The 19,247-nt window shown below is 39.3% G+C and overlaps 2 protein-coding genes across 2 annotated transcripts; both read left to right on the top strand.

Moving 5' to 3' along the window:
* Positions 1–6,079: 6,079 nt before the first annotated feature.
* LOC144655625 (alpha-1D adrenergic receptor-like) lies at positions 6,080–7,898 on the top strand. The gene has a single exon (XM_078515906.1). It carries the CDS (start codon positions 6,080–6,082, stop codon positions 7,193–7,195), a length of 1,116 nt encoding a protein of 371 aa, XP_078372032.1. The 3' UTR covers positions 7,196–7,898.
* A 9,352-nt stretch (positions 7,899–17,250) lies between these two features.
* On the top strand, positions 17,251–18,996 carry LOC144653281 (melatonin receptor type 1B-B-like). Its single transcript, XM_078513237.1, has one exon. It carries the CDS (start codon positions 17,619–17,621, stop codon positions 18,684–18,686), a length of 1,068 nt encoding a protein of 355 aa, XP_078369363.1. The 5' UTR covers positions 17,251–17,618; the 3' UTR covers positions 18,687–18,996.
* Positions 18,997–19,247: the final 251 nt, after the last annotated feature.

The following is a 19,247-nucleotide window of genomic DNA, read 5'->3' as shown; positions in this document are numbered from 1 at the left end:
GAAAACAGGAAGCGCGGGGATAGATGGTTAGGAAGTCATCAGTCCCACAATGCTAAGCGAAGCGCGCACTATCAATCCCAAAACGCAAAGTGCACCTCGCACGATCAAGGAGCGACGCCTGAGGACGAGTTTGCAATATGCTGTGGTGTCATTCTCGTCCCCAGAGGCCTTCGTTTTCATGTTCCAAGGGCCAGCCGGCTAAGAGAAACGAAAGGGCTATGGGGACGAGAATGGCTGTGGTGTATTCTCATTTGCTCAGTCTTCGCTACCTGTACCTCACGTATTGGAAAGTCGAGTGTTATGTAACTGTTATTTTGTGGCAAAACAAATAGAAATAAATTAAGCAGATGTTGTATGACAAGTAAGTAACGCGACATCAATGATAAATGATTCTTAATCGATTTAACAATAGTTACTCCCTCCCCCTCCTGCCTGGGGTATCTTGCCGGTGTATTTTGAAAACACAAAACAGACGAAGACAATTCAGAGTAAATCGACGGATGTAGATTGTCCGAGTATCGCAATATCAAAGTTAAGCGATACTTAATCGTATTTTGTGTGTTACGTAACTGAATAAACCTCTGCACGTGAAGTATCGTGTGCGTGTATTTTTCAGAAACGTGCTGGCCGTCAAATGGTCAGTCGAGTGTTTCAGTGGTTAGTCCGTTAAATTACCCGCTTTAGTAACAGCTACAATAAATATTTAGTTACATATTGGAATAAAATTTTGGATAATGGAGTATTGAGTGTTCATAGTTAGCTTAGTGGGATTTAAGAATATCAAAGAAATTTACAGATAAACACGCATTTTTGCATTGCAACCGCTTCAAGATAAAGCCTATTTGTGCATGGGTTCACGATTCATATTCAGATTGGACAGAAAACAACTGTCGACATAATTCCCCTCCCCAAAAATTGAAAATTAAATATTACAAAGACTGCTCAAAAAAGAACAACATTTTTACACTTTTTGTATAGCAAGGGGGACCTTTTTCGCTTATCAATGTAAACCGATGAAACATGAACCTCATTTCGTGCGGTGAAACGGATAGCCGCGTATGCTGCAATACAACTCACGTGTAAAATGATTTAAATTTATTTAAAGCCCGGACCAAACAAAAACAAGTCAGAGTATATCAACGGATGTAGACGGATGGTTCAAGTATCGCAGTATCAAAGTTAAGCGATACTTATTATATAAATGTGTGTTAAGTAACATGTTTAAATCTCTGCACGTGAGATTTGTGTACGTGAATTTTCAAAAAAAACGTCGGCTGTTTATCTAAACCAAGCTCAGTGAGAACAGATTGCAATAATAGACCATGCGATTATTAGCTCTTAGGCTTGGAGAATATAAATAAAATGGTAAAGGCGAACATTTTTTCGGTGTGCAACGCATTCCAGTCGCTGTAATAGTCTATTCGTGTTCAAGGGTTCCATACTGATTTTCAGATTCAGATGAATATTTCACAAACCGACAGACTTCCACCTTTTGCATTTGTTGTACTTGGTCACGAGAAATGTCTAGGCTAAGCAGGTTGCCTGTTACAAGAGGATTCAAAATACATGTGGTTTACCTTTTCAGAGACTTCACGCAACGTCAAAATAGATTCAAATGGTCATTCTGTGGTATGATAAGTCCTCAAACTGACTTGGCAAAATCAACTGTACTGTGTGCTGCAACTGTTTCAATCCATGAAACTGTTTTCACTGCTGTGTTGAGCCGAAAATTTAAACTCCGTCTTAAAACGTGGCAAAAACTCAAAATGTGGCAAACTTAATTGTCTTGCAAGCAATGCACAAAACTGCTTTCAATGCTGTGTTTAAACGATTTGGATTTGGATTTGGATTGGATTTGGATTTGCGTACAACACTGAAAAATTCGAACCGTCGGTTGCAGCTTTTATCAACTTGTATTTCCTAGTGCGCATTTTATAACCCGCGTGCCCACGAAAACAGTTCAAAATTGGTACATAATGTGATGTTTTTCCATTTATTTTACTGAGTTTTATTTGGCTGATATCGTTATCACAACTTTAACACAAATCTGTCGCAATGGTTAAAGAAAACAGGATTTTTCTCAGTCTTCGCTACATGTGTTACGTAACTGTTATTTTGTGGCAAAACAAATAAAAATAAACTAAGGAGATGCTATATGACATAGCACTCGTTTACGTATCGCAACTTCAATGATCAATGATACTCAATACATTTGAAACAATAGTCACTCCCACTCCATCCTGCCTGGGTCATCCTGCACTTTAAGTATCGCAGTATCAAAGTTTAGCGATACTTCATCTTATAAATGTGTGTTACGTAACGTGTTAAAACCTCTGCACGTGAGAATCGTGTGTGTGTATTTTGAAAACGTGCTGGTATCTGAACCCAGTTCAGTGAGAACAGATTGCGATAATGGACTACTACTAGCTTTCTAGGCTTAAAGAATATTGAAAAAATACGTAGAGGCGAACAATTTTTCTGTGTGCAACGCATTCCAGTTGCTGTAATAACCTATTGAGTCGCACAGGGGTTCAAGACTAACTTTCAGTCTCAGATATTCACATACAGCCACACAGTTTGATAATTTTACCTTCACTCGGTTTTCATGGTTCGCGCGAGTACAAAATAAGAATATTTTCGCAAACCAACAAACCTTTTTTACCCTTTGAATTTGTTTATACTTGACCACGAGACTTACAAAAACTGCAAGAAATTTCTAGGCCAGGCAAGTTGCCTGTTACAAGAGACTTTAAAATACATGTGGTTTACCTTTTCAGAGACTTCACGCAACGTTCAAATAAATTCAAATTGTCATTCGGTGGTATGATAAGTCCTCAAACTGACTTGGCAAAATCAACTGTCCTGCAAGCTGCAACTGTAACAATGTACTAAACTGTTTTCACTGATGTGTTGAGCCAAGAACTTAAATTAAGACTCAAAATGCGGTAAGAACTCAAAATGTTGTAAAATTAACTGTCCTGCGAGCAATGCACAAAAACTGCTTTCAATGCTGTGTTGAATCGAGAATTTAAACTCACAGAATTAGATTCGGATTTGCGTAGAACACTGAAAAATACGTTCCGTGGGTTGCAGCTTTTATCAACTTGTATTTCCTAGTGCGGCATTTTCATAACCCGCGTGCCCACGAAAATTCAAATTTGTTACTCGATGTGATGTAAATTCATTTATTTTGATGATTTTTATTTGGCTAATATCAGTTTCACAAGTTTACCTCAAAACTGTCCTTCGAGCAATAATTATGCTGTGTTGAAACGAGAACTAGAACTCAGAATTCTTTTAGGATTTGCGTACAAAATTGAAACATATATTTCGTGGGTTAAAAGCCTCACTGATGTATGTTATTTTTTTCACTTTATCGATTTTTTTTTTACTGATATCGGTTTCACAAATATATATGCAATTAAATAAAATTCCAGCGGTCAAAAAGAGCAGGATCTGATTAGTCTTTGGAACTTTGAAACTCGTAACATCGTTATGTAACTGTAGTTTTATCGTCCAAAATAACCTAAGCGGATGTTTTATGGCATGCCTGGGTCGTCCTGCAGTTTAATTTTTTAACAAAGGCAAATCAAAGTGAATCAACGGATGTAGCCGGGTCGTCCAAGTATCGCAGTATCAAAGTTAAGCGATAAATGTGTGTTACGTAACGCGTTTAAACCTCTGCACGTGAGATTCGTGTGAGCGTATTTTCAAGAAACGTGCTGGTTATCTGAACGAAGCTGCGAGAGCAGTTTGTGACATTGGACTGTTATTAACTTTCTAGGCTTGAAGAATGTTAAAAATACGTAGAGGCGAACAATTTTTCAATGTGAGACCCATCCTAGTCGCTGTAATGGCCAATTCGTACAGGGGTTCAAGGCCAATTTTCAGCCGGATTCAGATATTCACATACAGCCACACATTCGGATCAGTTTACCTTGAAACGGTTTTCACGACTCGCGCGTGTGCAAAATTTCAATATCTTTACAAACCAACAGATTTCAGTTTCTTCCCTTTACATTCGTTATACTAAGACTCAAGACTTACAAATAAATGCAAGAAACTACCAGGCGTAGCAAGTAACATGTTACAAAGATTCCAAATAACAAGGCCTACCTGTTAAGAAACTTCACACATCGTCAAATTCAAATGGATATTCGGTAATGTTATTCTTCCTTAAAAATATTTCAAAATCAACTGTCCTGCGAGCTATAAATGTTACATTACAGTAAACTGCTTTCCTCGTTGTGTTGCGCGGAGAATTTATTTGAACTTAAAATTGAATTCGTTTCACATTTGTAGGTTGTTTATGATGAGTGGGTTGCACCATATATTTTATCAAAGCATTTTAAAATCCACATGCCCACTAAAATTCAGAATTGCCACACAATGTGATGTTTATTCATTCATTTTTCTGACTTTAGTCGGCTGAAAGCGTTTTCACAATTTTACTTCAAATCAATTGTCACAGCTGTAAGGGTTTTACTCAGTACTGTTCTTCGGAACCTGCATGGCATCTATGTTTAAAAGTCGTAATATCATTACGTAACCGGCTGTTCTTTTTTGGCAAAACAGAAATAAACTAAGCGGATGTTTGTTACATAACATGAGACTCGTTTAAGTATCGCAACATCGGATATGAAATATGTTCAATCAATGTATAATATCAATATCTTAGTAATGGACAACATTTTATGTAAGCTCGTAAAACAGGGGGCAGGCTTTTACCGAAACGACCGTCAGCGTTGGCAGGCTGTTTGGCTGAATTTATGCCCACAATCGTTCGCGTGTGATCAAATCGTTAGGCGCGTGCGCCTCGTGATTCAACTCGCGTGTAGTGTGATTTATTTTTTTTAAAAAAAATCATTTAAAAAGTTTTATTGTGTAATTAGTTTGATTTATAAACCATTCGATGGAAACTCAGGTTTCAGATATTTCATTTAATGTAGCAAACACTACTTGTATTTTTCCTTTTGTAAAAAACCGCTAAAATTAACTCGTTCACTTTTGACCGACCAGGTTTTCGTATAAAAAGGATATTTGTAACTTGTTTGTACGGTTAAGTGAACTCCAAAAAATCGTTGATCTTTTTCTCTTCAAATTTCCTGAGACTTGTCAGCCTGGTCACAATATCTTCACTTCTCTACAAGATATTTATTCTATTTACCTTCCCAGTTAAGTTAATGAACGCAAGTATAGACACAAGAATTTTGTGTGTGTTACATAACGTGCATAAACTTCTGCACGTGAGATTCGTGTGCGTGTATCGGCCAGAAACGTGCTATCCGTGAAACAGCCAGTCATCTGCTACTTCCCACAGCTCACGTGTAAGCTGTTATGTGAGTTTTATCCGATGTCGTTAATTTGATTTATAGCTCGTTCGGAGGGTAATTATTGTTTAAAAAATTCCCTTTTTGACACCTACTCAAGCCTGTTAAAATTTACCGACTGTAGCTTGTTTTGTAGAACGCCCAGAACATCGTTGTTGACAACGTTGGCGCTTCACAAAAAACGTGCTGTTTTGATTCTTCACTGATTCGTTTAACTTTAAAACGCCATTTCTTTATTGGGGGCAAATAATAGGGCACAGGGAGGAATGTTTGAAAACCCTTCCATTTTTATTTAAGATTTTGGAAGTTACTTTTTATCTTTTTTCAAATATATCTATTCAAAATATCTTTTACCATTTCTGAACTGAAATGAATTTCCTCACAAAACTAGGATAAATACATAGCGAAATGACAATCTTGACAAATTTTGATCCGGTTTAACCCCTATTAAAAACTAAAATGAAAGGCAATTTCAGCATTGCCATCCGTTCATATACAGCCATTTGAAATAAATTGTTTTAAATGGCGGAACAATTTCCCGCAAGCGGCCAAAGAAATATCACGAGAAACGATTTGTCTATTAATTAAAAACACGTGAGGTTGAAAGTATATATAAAACTGGCCGGCTGGCAGTGGAGACTGAGTTTGTAATTGCAAGTGACAGGGGCGGAATGAAGAACGTTTAAAGAAGGACGGATAAACTGGCGTTTCTAGAGAGAAAAAAGTGTCACGGAAAAGATAGCTCGGCGATGGAGGAAAGTGCTGGGGAATTCGACTTGCCACATCGGTCAAATGTTACCGTCGCATTCGAATCGACGTTCGCAGTTGTTTTCGCGATTTTATCAATAGTTGGAAACACGTTGATTATCGCAGCGTTTTGCAAACGCAAGACGTTAAGAACTATTCCAAATCTACTGGTGGTGAATTTGTCGATCATCGATATACTTTCTGCCATTACTACACACCCTTTGCTTGCGTCGGTGCTGATTTTTGGAGGTTGGCGCCTGGGACTTGAAGCTTGTAAATACCAAGCGGTGTTAAACTCTTTTCTATTCACAACATCGCATCTTAGCATAACCTTGATAACTCTTAATCGCTACTTCGTTATTGTTCATTACAAAAAATATACTGAAATCTTTACTAAACGTTCAACGCGAATATTAACCGTGGCAATTTGGATCTTCTCGTTTATTCTCGGTTCGACTCACTTTATTGCGCAAGAAGAGGTGAAATTTCACGCCAAAGAAGCAGTTTGCGTTATTTCAAAAGAAGAGTCTTCAATCACTTCGTTCCTGTTAACTATGTTTGGAAATATCGTTTTTCTTACAACGGTTTCCTTAAACTTTGCAATTCTCAAATTGGTTCGCTTGCATCGAAAGCAAGTATCCAGTTCTTTCGGTAGAAACTTCTTCCGTGTGAAAGCTACAAGTCGCAAAGCACAGGAAAACGCTGCAAAAACGCACACCATTAAGAAGCAAGGAATCCTTGCGAACAGAAATGAGGAATTCTACATAGCAAGAAAGGTAGTAATAGTAACAAGCTTATACACTTTTTGCTGGCTACCTCAAGGCATATTGAAAAACGCCAGCTTGGCAAGTGACAATTTTTCGCGGGAAATCTGGATGACATCCACATTCTGTATGCAGTTAAGTTCCGTTTTGAATCCTGTACTGTACGGATTTCTCAACAGAAAATTGAAGAAAGCCATATTCGGGATGTTGGGAATAGAAACTAGTAGACGGATTCATGTTACAACGACAGAAAAAGAAGTTACTACAAGAAGATCAAGACTGAAAAACACTTTTACTGTCAGCCAGGCACCCGATCAAGGAATGATTACTGAAGCCACTCTGCGTTTGGAATGAGCCTTGTATTTTAATCGTTTCGATCGCAAGGGAAGAAAAGTATAGACCAGTTAAGACATTGTAAACAAAAGTAAGCTACAGAATCGAAAGCATTGTCAGATATAGCAAGATTTTGAAAAATAGCTAAAACAATTCAACAACACCAGTTTAATGTTGTACTTAAAAGTACTCGATAAATAACTGGAACTGCAAAATGTACAGTGTATTTATTCATTCATGTGTTAAAAATTAAAATGCGTTAAAACTGTCAACTACAAAATAGGAAACGTAAAATGTAAACAGTGCCTTCTGTAAAATACAAATTAGAATTACCGGAAGTTCAATACAGACAACGGGATATTAAACGATAAATGATGCTGGAGTCTTATAATGTGTCTAATGCCACGTGTACAGAGCTCTGCACGTGAGGCTTATAAACGTGGATCTAAATTACTCCCTCTTACACCTATCATTCGTTCATTCATTCTTTTATTCATTCGTTCGTTCGTTCGTTCGTTCGTTCATTCATTTGTTTATTTGTTCTTTCCCTCTTTCGTTCGTTCGTTCGTTCGTTCGTTCGTCCGTTCGTCCGTTCGTTCATTCCTCGTTCATTCCTTCTTTCGTTTGCTCATTCTTTCGTTAGTTCTTTCATTCATTCGTTTGTATATTCGTTTCTTCTTAGGTTCGCTCCTTCATTTGTTCGTTCGTTTCTTCGTTCGTTCGTTCGTTCGTTCCTTCCTTCCTTCGTTCGTTCCTTCGTTCGTTAGTTCGTTTCTTCATTCATTCTAAGACTGACGCATCTTCGCCGCAAGGTAAGACATGACAAGTTTGAACCGTGATATTCTGGAATATATTCTTATTCCAGAATATTCCATAACAAACGCATCGTAAACTTTTTAAGAACATATACTGAAGAACAAAATGATCGGCGAAATTTTATCTCTTTGTATGTCCCATAAGGAACTCACCGCGAAAGTAAGACATAATGATCAAGAACGAGGTCATAAAATGACCAGATAACATGAGTTCAATAAGAATCTCAAATACCAAGTAAGACAGAATAATCCAGCACGAGTTCGATAAGCTGCTCTCAGATACCATAAGTTTCATAAGTTTCTCACCACTCAAGTAACGCAGAATAATCCAGCACAATGTCGATATGATGCATTTAGATAACATGGATTTCATAAGGAACTAACCAACGTAGTTAGACCAAAACAATCCAGCACGAGCTCGATATGCTGCCCTAAGATAGCATGAGTTTCATAAGGAACTCTCCAACCAAGTTAGACAGAATAATCCAGCACGAGGTCGATATGCTGCTCTCAGATAGCACGAGTTCCACAAGGAACTCACCAACCAAGTTAGACAGAATAATCCAGCACGAGGTCGATATGCTGCCCTCAGATAACATAAGTACCATCAGCAATTCACCACTCAAGAAAGACAGAATTATCCAGCACAAGGTCGACATGCTGCCCTCGGATAGCATGAGTTCCACAAGGAACTCGCCAACCAAGTAAGACAGAATAATCCAGCACGAGGTCGATATGCTGCCCTGAGATAACATAAGTACCATCAGCAATTCACCACCCAAGAAATAATAATAATAAATTCATTTCTAGTGCATTACATTAAAAATCTCAATGCCCTTACAAGTAAAAATATTTAAAATTACAATAGGATAAAAATACTAAATTCTTAAAATCTAAAGTTCATTAAAAATACTAAAATTCATATAAAATACTAAAATTCATTAAAAAAAGAAAAGAAAAAAAAAATACTAAAGATCATTATTGAATAAAACGTTTTAAGCTTGGTTTTAAAAGTGTCAACCGATAGAACACTTCTCACATCAAGCGGGAGACTGTTCCACAATGTTGGCGCGCAAGATGAAAAAGCGCGCCCACCGTAATTCTTGGTCTTAAAGACTGGTCTCTGCAGTCGCAGGTGATCATTGTTTGAACGAAGACACCTAATCGGTCGATGAAGTTCCGCCAAGTAACTGGGTGCTAAATCATTTAAAACTTTAAAAGTTAAAAGTAAAATCTTAAAAATTATACGCTTGCGCACGGGCAGCCAGTGAAGCTGACGGAGGATTGGGGTGATGCGATCTGCTCTCCGTGTTCTTCAGGTTATCAGTCGGGCGGCCGAGTTCTGAACACGTTGAATTTTCGAGATTTCTTTATCAGGGAGACCATACAAGAGACTGTTATAGTAGTCCAGTTTAGAGGACACAAACGCGTGAACCAGTTTTTCTGTGCTCGGTTGGTCAAGATACTGACCAATATTCCCAATACGCTTTAGAGCAAATGAAGCAGATTTGCAAAGATTGCTTACATGCGTGGACATCGTTAAGCACTGGTCAAGAGCGACCCCAAGATCTCGGGCATTCACGCTTGTCTTGATCTCAGAGCCAGCAATATTCACCGCGGCTATAGGTTGACGCTGAAGATAGCGAGATGAAAAATGCAAAATTTCAGTTTTTGATGAGTTGCATAATAATTTGTTATCAGCCATCCAAGATATGATATCCTGTGCACAAAGCTCTACCTTGCTCAAACAAGATGATTGTTCAGATCGTTGCATAACCAAGTACATTTGCGTATCGTCCGCGAATATCATGGACTGGAGGCCATGAGCGATGATAATATCTTCAATGGGTGCAACGTAAAGGGAGAACAACAACGGGCCAAGCACCGAACCTTGAGGAACACCGCAGATCAACTTAGCAGAAAAAGAGTGAACGTCTTTGATGACAATCGCCTGCGAGCGATTCGTTAGATACGATTTGATCCAAGCCAGGGCAGTACCTCTTAGACCAAACCGGGTGAATAATCTATCCATAAGGACACTATGGTCGATAGTGTCAAAAGCTGATGATAAGTCAAGCAATACTAGGACAACGTCATCGTGATTATCTAGGGCGAAGTTGATATCGTTAGAAACTCGTAGCAAAGCTGTTTCGGTGCTATGATATGCACGGTATGCTGACTGAGTTTTAGTATACAGGTTGTTGATGACCAGATGTTGTTTAACCTGCATTGCTACTATGCGCTCGATGACCTTACCAAGAAATGGAAGGTTGCTGATGGGACGGTAGTATTTCATGGTCGAGATCACATTTTTTCAATAACAGTGTTACAAGGCCATGCTTGAGGGTGGCAGGTAACTCTCCAAGCTCTAGCGATCGATTTATTATAGTGGTAATACAAGGCAGCAATACATCAATACCCTTCCAGCACAAGGTCGACATGCTGCCCTCGGATAGCATGAGTTCCACAAGGAACTCGCCAACCAAGTAAGACAGAATAATCCAGCACGAGGTCGATATGCTGCCCTCAGATAACATAAGTACCATCAGCAATTCACCACCCAAGAAAGACAGAATAATCCAGCACAAGGTCGATATGCTGCCCACGGATAGCATGAGTTCGAAATGACCATCAAAGTAAAACAGAATAATAAAGCACGAGGTCGATATGCTGCTCGCAGGTAGCATGAGTTCCATAAGAAACTCACCAACCAAGTAAAACAGAATAATCCAGCACGAGGTTGATATGTTGCTCTCAGATACCATGAGTTTCATAAGTTACTCACCAACCAAGTAAGACAGAATAACCTAGCACAAGATCGATATGCCGCTCGCAGATAGCATGAGTTCCATAAGGAACTCCCCAACCAAGTAAGACACATAGTTTCATATCGACCACAAGGTCGATATGCTGCCCACAGATAACATGAGTTCCATAAGGAACTCACTAACCAAGTAAGACAGAATAATCCAGCACGACGTCGATATGCTGCCCTCAGATGACATGAGTTTCACAAGTTACTCACCAACCAAGTAAGACAGAATAATCTAGCACAAGGTCGATATGCCGCTCGCAGATAGCATGAGTTCGATAAGGAACTCCCCAACCAAGTAAGACAAAATAATCCAGCACAAGGTCGATATGCTGCTCTCAGATACCATGAGTTTCATAAGTTACTCACCAACCAAGTATGTTAGAATAATCTAGTGCAAGGTCGATATGCTGCCCTCGGATAACATGAGTTCCATAAGGAACTCACCAAGCAAGTAAGACAAAATAATCCAGCAAGAGGTCGATATGCTGTCCTCAGAAGAGATGAGTTTCATAAGTTACTCACCAACAAAGTAAGACAGAATAATCTAGCGCGAGGTCGATATGCTGCCCTCAGATAACATGAGTTCCATAAGGAACTTACAAACCACGAAAGACAGAATAATCCAGCACGTGGTCGATATGCTGCCCTAAGATAGCATGAGTTCCATAAGGAACTCACCAACCAAGTAAGACAGAATAATCCAGCACGAGATGGATATGCTCTTCTCAGAGAGACAGAATAATCCAGCACGAAGTCGATATGCTGTCCTCAGAGAGCATTAGCTAAAGAAGGAACTCAAAAACCAAGTAATACAGAATATTCCAGCACGATATCGATATGTTGCTCTCAGATACCATGCGTTTCATAAGTTACTCACCAACCAAGTAAAAAAGAATATTCCAGCACGAGGTCGATATGCTGCCCTCAGATAACATGAGTTCCATAAGGAACTTACTAACCAAGTAAGACATAATAATCCAGCACGAGGTCGATATGTTGCTCTCAGATACCATGAGTTTCATAAGTTACTCACCAACCAAGTAAGGCAGAATAATCTAGTACAAGGTCGATATGCTGCCCTCAGATAACATAAGTTCCATAAGGAACTCACCAACCAAGTAAGACAATTAATCCAGCACAAGGTGGATATGCTCTTCTCAGAGAGACAGAATAATCCAGCACGAAGTCGATATGCTGTCCTCAGATGACATGAGTTTCATATGTTAGTCACCATCCAAGTAAGACACAATAATCAAGCACGAGGTCGATATGCTGCTCTCAGATGCCATGAGTTTCATAAGTTAATCATCAACCAAGTAAGACAGAATAATCCAGAACAAGGTCAATATGCTGCCCTTGGATAGCATGAGCTCGAACTGACCATCAAAGTGGGACAAATAATCCTGCACGAGGTCCATATGCTGCTCGCAGATAGCATGAGTTCCATAAGGAACTCACCAACCAAGTAAGACAAAATAATCCAGCACGAGATGGATATGCTGTTCTCAGAGAGACAGAATAATCCAGCACGAGGTCGAGGTGGATATGCTGTCCTCAGATGACATGAGTTTCATAAGTTACTCACCAACCAAGTAAGACAGAATAATCCAGCACGAGGTCGATATGCTGCTCTCAGATACCATGAGTTTCATAAGTTACTCACCAACCAAGTAAGACAGAATAATCCAGCACGAGGTCGATATGCTGCCCTCAGATGACATGAGTTTCATAAGTTACTCACCAATCAAGTAAGACAGAATAATCTAGCACAAGGTCGATATGCCGCTCGCAGATAGCATGAGTTCCATAAGGAAATTACTAACCAAGTAAGACATAATAATCCAGCACGAGGTCGATATGTTGCTCTCAGATACCATGAGTTTCATAAGTTATCCAGCACGAGGTGGATATGTTGTTCTCAGAGAGACAGAATAATCCAGCACGAAGTCGATATGCTGTCCTCAGATGAGATGAGTTTCATATGTTAGTCACCATCCAAGTAAGACACAATAATCAAGCACGAGGTCGATATGCTGTCCTCAGATGAGTTGAGTTTCATATGTTAGTCACCATCCAAGTAAGACACAATAATCCAGCACGAAGTCGATATGCTGTCCTCAGATGGGATGAGTTTCATATGTTAGTCACCATCCAAGTAAGACACAATAATCAAGCACGAGGTCGATATGCTGTCCTCAGATGACATGAGTTTCATATGTTAGTCACCATCCAAGTAAGACAGAATAATCCAGCACGAAGTCGATATGCTGTCCTCAGATGAGATGAGTTTCATATGTTAGTCACCATCCAAGTAAGACAGAATAATCCAGCACGAAGTCGATATGCTGTCCTCAGATGACATGAGTTTCATATGTTAGTCACCATCCAAGTAAGACACAATAATCAAGCACGAGGTCGATATGCTGCTCTCAGATGCCATGAGTTTCATAAGTTATTCATCAACCAAGTAAGACAGAATAATCCAGCACAACGTCGATATGCTGCATTTAGATAACATGGGTTTCATAAGTCACTAACCAACGTAGTTAGACAGAATAATCCAGCACGAGTTCGATATGCTGTCCTCAGATAGCACGAGTTCCACAAGGAACTCACCAACCAAGAAAGACAGAATAATCCAGCATAATGTCGATATCCTGTCCTCAGAGAGCATTAGCTAAAGAAGGAACTCACAAACCAAGTAATACAGAATATTCCAGCACGATATCGATATGCTGCCCTCAAATAGCACGAGTTCTTTAAGGGACTCACCAACCAAGTAAGATAGAATAATCCAGCACGAGGTCGATATGCTGCCCTGAGATAACATGATTTCCATAAGGAACTCACCAACCAAGTAAGACAGCATAATCCAGCACCAGGTCGATATGATGCCCTCAGATAGCATGAGGTCTATTAGGAACTTACCAACCAAGTAAGACAGAATAATCCAGCACGAGGTCGATATGCTGCCCTCAGATACGGAACTCACCAACCAAGTAAGACAGAATAATCCAGCACGAGGTCGATATGCTGCCCTCAGATAGCATGAGTTCCATAAGGAACTCACCAACCAAGTAAGACAGATTAATCCAGCACATGAGCTATAGGATAAGTGGAGTTCGTCTAAATATAAAGCCAATAACTAAGCTCTAAAGTCGTCTTTGTACTTTCGTTGTTATTCGACTTAGTTTACAACACATGGGTAAAGAAGCTTTTGATGAATCGAGAAGTCCTGGATGCTAAACTAATTTGCATTTGGCGTTACGGCGAAATAATAATATCACTGGGTAGGAAACTTTTTACCGTTGCTAGGAGATTTTGTGTTTTTGTCAATCACTAAACCGAACAAACAATAGGTATTGTTTTTTAAATTTCGTGTTAAGCTCGTAAGATTAAAAAGCACTCTCAATCCCCTGGTTAGGTTTGAAAAAGGCGACAAACTTGAGCTTTTCCCCACATGGAAGGTTATGCAAAAAAGTTTCGCAACAAGAAATGAATTTTGTTTTTTTTTGGAGGTGTTGGCGGCCGAACGGCAGAAAAGATAGGTAAATCTCGGATAGCTTGGTGGTCGTTATTTTTTTTCGCTATGGAGTTAGCTGAAGTTTTCTAACGTTGCCTAAAAAAGCAACGAGTGACATTTTTACCCGTGCGGATAAGTGTGATTGTTTGTGTGGTCACAACTTAGCAATACGAATATTCAAATCTCTTCACTAATTGTCGTTGTGAATATTTAAGCATCGAAAAATCGGCTTTTACGGCTGTGTTTTTGAAATAAAATAAATTAGAAATATTTCCGCATAGGGTGAGTTAGTTTTTTATGCAGGTATTTTTGACGAATTGAAGGTTGCAAGAGCAGTTCTTTGATTTAATGTTTTCGACTCGTATATATGATACAATTATTTACATGCGGCGTGCAACTTTGACATCGGAGAATCCAGTACTGTTTCTGGAATGTAGCCGAAAAAATATATTTTCTCCGCTCACTAATTCTCTCAACATTGAAACGTTAGTTAATGACCGGAAAATAAAGAGAAGTTGTAATAGCGGGCGAGCCTGTATTATTTCAATCTGTTTCAGAGGTGATGTTAATAGTTCTTAACTCCAATTCATACTCGCAAAGTTCAACCATTTAATTAAGCAAGAATCCAACTACTCCGGGTAAACCAATGTCCAATGTCTTTGGAGACACCCCAGGTTGGCTACCTTTACCTTCCATATAAGGAGATGGCCACCTTTGGATCTTACGAGCTTCACACAATCGAAGGGATTATTTTCCTACCCATGGTATTATACACATAGTCCCAAATGCAAATTAGCCAGCTGTAGGCATACCTTCCCTCAAAGGATATGGTTTTTGTTTAAGAGAGTGGGCACGGGCACTGCAATTGCAAATTAGTTTAGCATCCAGGCATTCTCGGTTCAACAAAAGCTTGGTTACCCATGTGTTGTCAAGTAATTCGATAAACGAAAGAAGACGAAGACTTAAAGAAGTTATTGGTATTATATTTAGACGAACTCCACTTATCCTATAGCTCATGTCCAGCACGAGCTCGATATGCTGCCCTGGGATAACATGAGTTCCATAAGGAACTCACCAACCAAGTAAGACAGAATAATCCAGCACGAGGTCGATATGCTGCTCTCAGATACCATGAGTTCCATAAGGAACTCACCAACCAAGTTAGACAGAATAATCCAGCACGAGGTCGATATGCTGCCCTCAGGTAGCATGAGTTCCATAAGGACCTCACCAACCAGTTAAGACAGAATAATCCAGCACGAGGACGATATGCTGCCCTCAGATAGCATGAGTTTCATAAGAAACTCACCAACCAAGTAAGACAAAATAATCCAGCACGAGGTTGATATGCTGCCCTCAAGAGAGCATGAGCTCCATAAGGAACTGACCACCCAAGTCAGACAGAATAATCCAGCACGAGCTCGATATGCTGCCCTCAGATAGCATGAGTTCCATAAGGAACTCACCATCCAAGTAAGACAGAATAATCCAGCACGAGGTCGATATGCTTTCCTGAGATAACATGTCATGAGTTTCATATCCTCAATAAGGAACTCATCAACCAAGAAAGGCATATTGATCTTGCAGGAAGTTAATATGCTGCTCTCAGAGAACATGACTTCGACTAGCTTCATGGCTGGCGAGTTTTCAGTAATCATAAAAAGAAAAAGAAAAAGAAAAACAATTTTAATGTAATTGGTTTTAATCGATCCAAGGTAAACTGGGTTTCACCATGCATTAATTGTTGCTTTAAACAAAGAAATTGCTGGTTTTCACTGTCACGCCAGTAACGCTACTGTCACGCGCTGCCAAAAAAATAAATCCAAAGCTATTGAGTCAAAAAAAAAAATCAGGAATATTACAGGTTGTAGAAAATTACTAGATAGTCAACGTGTCGAAGTTTCAGGTCTGTACGGTATTCCGTACTCGTGTTATCCGTCAAAATGTTCCACAAAAATTTAGAGAGCACTGTATGGAAACACCATGCTGGAGTCCGTGTGAAGGGGCTCCAACTTGGCCCCGGGAAATCAATTAAAACATCCGACATTCACTTCTGCTATAAAAAGCGGTCATTTCACCTTCATGAATACGAAAACTTTCTCATAAACACTTCTCGTAAAACCTTAACTGTTTAGGTTGTGAAAAATAACAGGATGAGGCATTTTCTTTAAGCATACGTGACAGCCTTCAGGCGGCCATTTTGATGTCGTGTGGCGCGGAACTCCGAAATTCAAAATGTTATATCCGAAATACGGCGCATGCTATCGAGCTGAAAACCTTCAATAAGATATATATAGCCAGTGAGGGATAAAAAGTCAGGGGATTCGCGGTTCTGGATTTTAGAATTTTGATGACGTCATGTGAAAACAAAGAATGAACCCAAGCATATTGGCCAAGTGATGGTACGGGGTGAATCGCCGACAAAAGAGTCACCAAGCGAATTGACAACCGGACTCGCCCCGGGACGCCCGGTAAAGTTCGTGCAAACTGGGGTAGAATAAAATTTTGCATTTACGTGCGTGCAAATTGGTTTCTTAAAATCGTTCTAATAAAAACTGATTTAATTTATAGTTCACTCAAGAGTGTAATTACGGCGTTCATGTATCACCAGCGCGGAAGTTAAAGTTTGCCAGCCTGGCTTTAAGATCTGTTGCGTCAGAAACACGTGCAAAAATAAAATTGTTCATAAACGTGGCTTTTCACAATTTTTTTTTTCGGTCCTTCGCTTAATGGTAAATAAAAACACACCAGGTTTGTTTCCTTCTACAAACACAACTTCAAAACATCTGCTATCATTTTTGATAAACAGAACTCCGTCCGAATACAACTCGGAGAATAAGCACAATGGTGAATAGCACATAAATGACAATCACAACAGATCACAATCCGGTTTGCCTCCATTAAAAGCCTACACAGAAGCAATTTAAACATTTTGTATCCGTTTAGAAGTGTTTATATATTAAAAAGTTTCAAAAGAAAGCACAGTTTGAAAGCGGCACAAGTCATATACAAGCCACTTCCATTGTTAAGGGAAGTCAATTTATCTGTACAACAACTTGTGAATAACAAGTGAAAAAATTAATGTAGGCGGCGAAATGGGCATCCACGGCGATCGGTTGATTCCAGAAGGATTGCAACGAGGGAAAATCAGTACAAGAAACATGTCGAGTGAAGTTTAGTTGCATATGACACAAAAGGCAAACGTTAAACACAGCGGAAAGTAAATTTCTATGCCACAAGACTAAAGATTAAGTCGTGGTTTTGTGAATTCAAGGAACGAACAACTTAAAAATGGAAGAAGGTGTTGGGGAATTGGACTTGCCACATCGATCACATGCAACTGCCGCGTTAGAATCAATGACTGTAGTCGTGTTCGCGATTTTATCAATCTTTGGAAATACTTTGATAATTGCAGCGTTTTTCCGTATCAAGTCATTACGAACTATTCCAAATCTACTGGTGGTGAATTTATCGATCGCGGATGTCCTTTCTGCCATAACTGCACACCCTTTGCTAGCGTCGGTGCTGATTCGCGGAGGATGGTATCTGGGACACGAAGCTTGCAAATTCCAAGCGATTTTAAACTCTTTTCTCTGTACGACGTCGCACCTAAGCATAACATTCATAACTCTTAATCGTTACCTTATTGTCGTTCGTTACAGAAAGTATACCAATACGTTCACTAAACGTTCAACGCGCGTGTTTTTGCTTGCGATCTGGGTTTTGTCATTTTTCCTTGCTTTAACTCACATAATGGCACAGGAGGAAGCGGAATTTCACGCCAAAGAAGCAGTTTGCGTTATCTCTAAGAGAAATTCAGCAAGTTCTGTGCTGATAGTTGTTTTTGGAAACATTGTATTTCTTGCAACCATCTACTTCAACTACGCCATTTTCAGATTGGTTCGCTTACATCGAAAACAAGTTTCTGCTTCCCTCCCTGCAAAATCTGGAGTGAGCCCCGCGGGGCGGCGGGCAAACTGGCGATCGACTGCTGTTGGTACGAGAGGTATCCTTGCGAACAGAAATGAAGAATTCTACATTGCAAGAAAAGTTCTAATTGTGACGACTTTATACACTTTGTGCTGGCTACCTCAAGGCATATTGAAAAATGCCAGCCTGGCAAATAAGGATTTTTCGCGGGAAATGTGGATGACGTCTACATTCTCTATGCAGCTAAGTTCCGTTTTGAATCCTGTGCTTTACGGATTGCTCAATAGAAAATTGAGGAAAACAGTCTTATGGATGTTGGGAATAAAAGCTAAACAACTCATTCAGATTGCTACTACAGAAGTTTCTACTAAACGGTTTCAAATGACGAGGTTAAAAGGTGCTTTCGTTGTCAATCGTGCAAGTAACTGATCCACGAAATGTTTTTTGAAGTCAATCTCTTTTGAATTGAACGTTTTATACATTTTTGCCGACAGAGTTCTACGCAAACGCTCGCGAGTGGAAGAAAAAACTTAAGACATTTTATACAACTTTTAATAACTTCAGGGCTATTATAATTGTTATCACGAGTTTTAAAACGAGTTCAAAAGCTAAAAAAAACGAGACAAGATTACATATATAGGAAAATGAGTAAATCATTTAATTTTCAGAATGTTAATCCAGAAATGAGAGAATGAAATTAGGAAGCAAGGATGACTACCGATGGCGAGGACGGAAATAAATGCACCTTGTTTCCTGTGGATATTTTATTTTTTCTTTGCGAAATAATACTTTATTTCACAAAATTTCGCGGCAACTTCATTTCGTAATTTTGGGAGAGCAACATTGGACGACAATAAAATTTCAAGATTTTGGGCAACATCGAATTTTCGCGATTTAAAAAGGACGTCGCGAAAATTTGATATTGCGAAGATTTTGCGTAATAAGGTAAAATGTCAACGAGTATTTTATGTAAAACCATCGAATAAGGAG

This window comes from Oculina patagonica, chromosome 5 (genome assembly GCF_052425735.1).
Source record: "Oculina patagonica isolate OP01 chromosome 5, crgOcupat, whole genome shotgun sequence".
Taxonomy (NCBI): Eukaryota; Metazoa; Cnidaria; class Anthozoa; order Scleractinia; family Oculinidae; genus Oculina; species Oculina patagonica.
Note: the sequence above shows the minus strand (reverse complement) of the source record. Positions and strands in the feature narration are given on the sequence as shown.

Coding starts and splice junctions, on each gene's coding strand:
- LOC144653281 (XM_078513237.1), top strand. CDS start 17,619: ATGGAAGAAGGTGTTGGGGAATTGGACTTGCCACATCGATCACATGCA.
- LOC144655625 (XM_078515906.1), top strand. CDS start 6,080: ATGGAGGAAAGTGCTGGGGAATTCGACTTGCCACATCGGTCAAATGTT.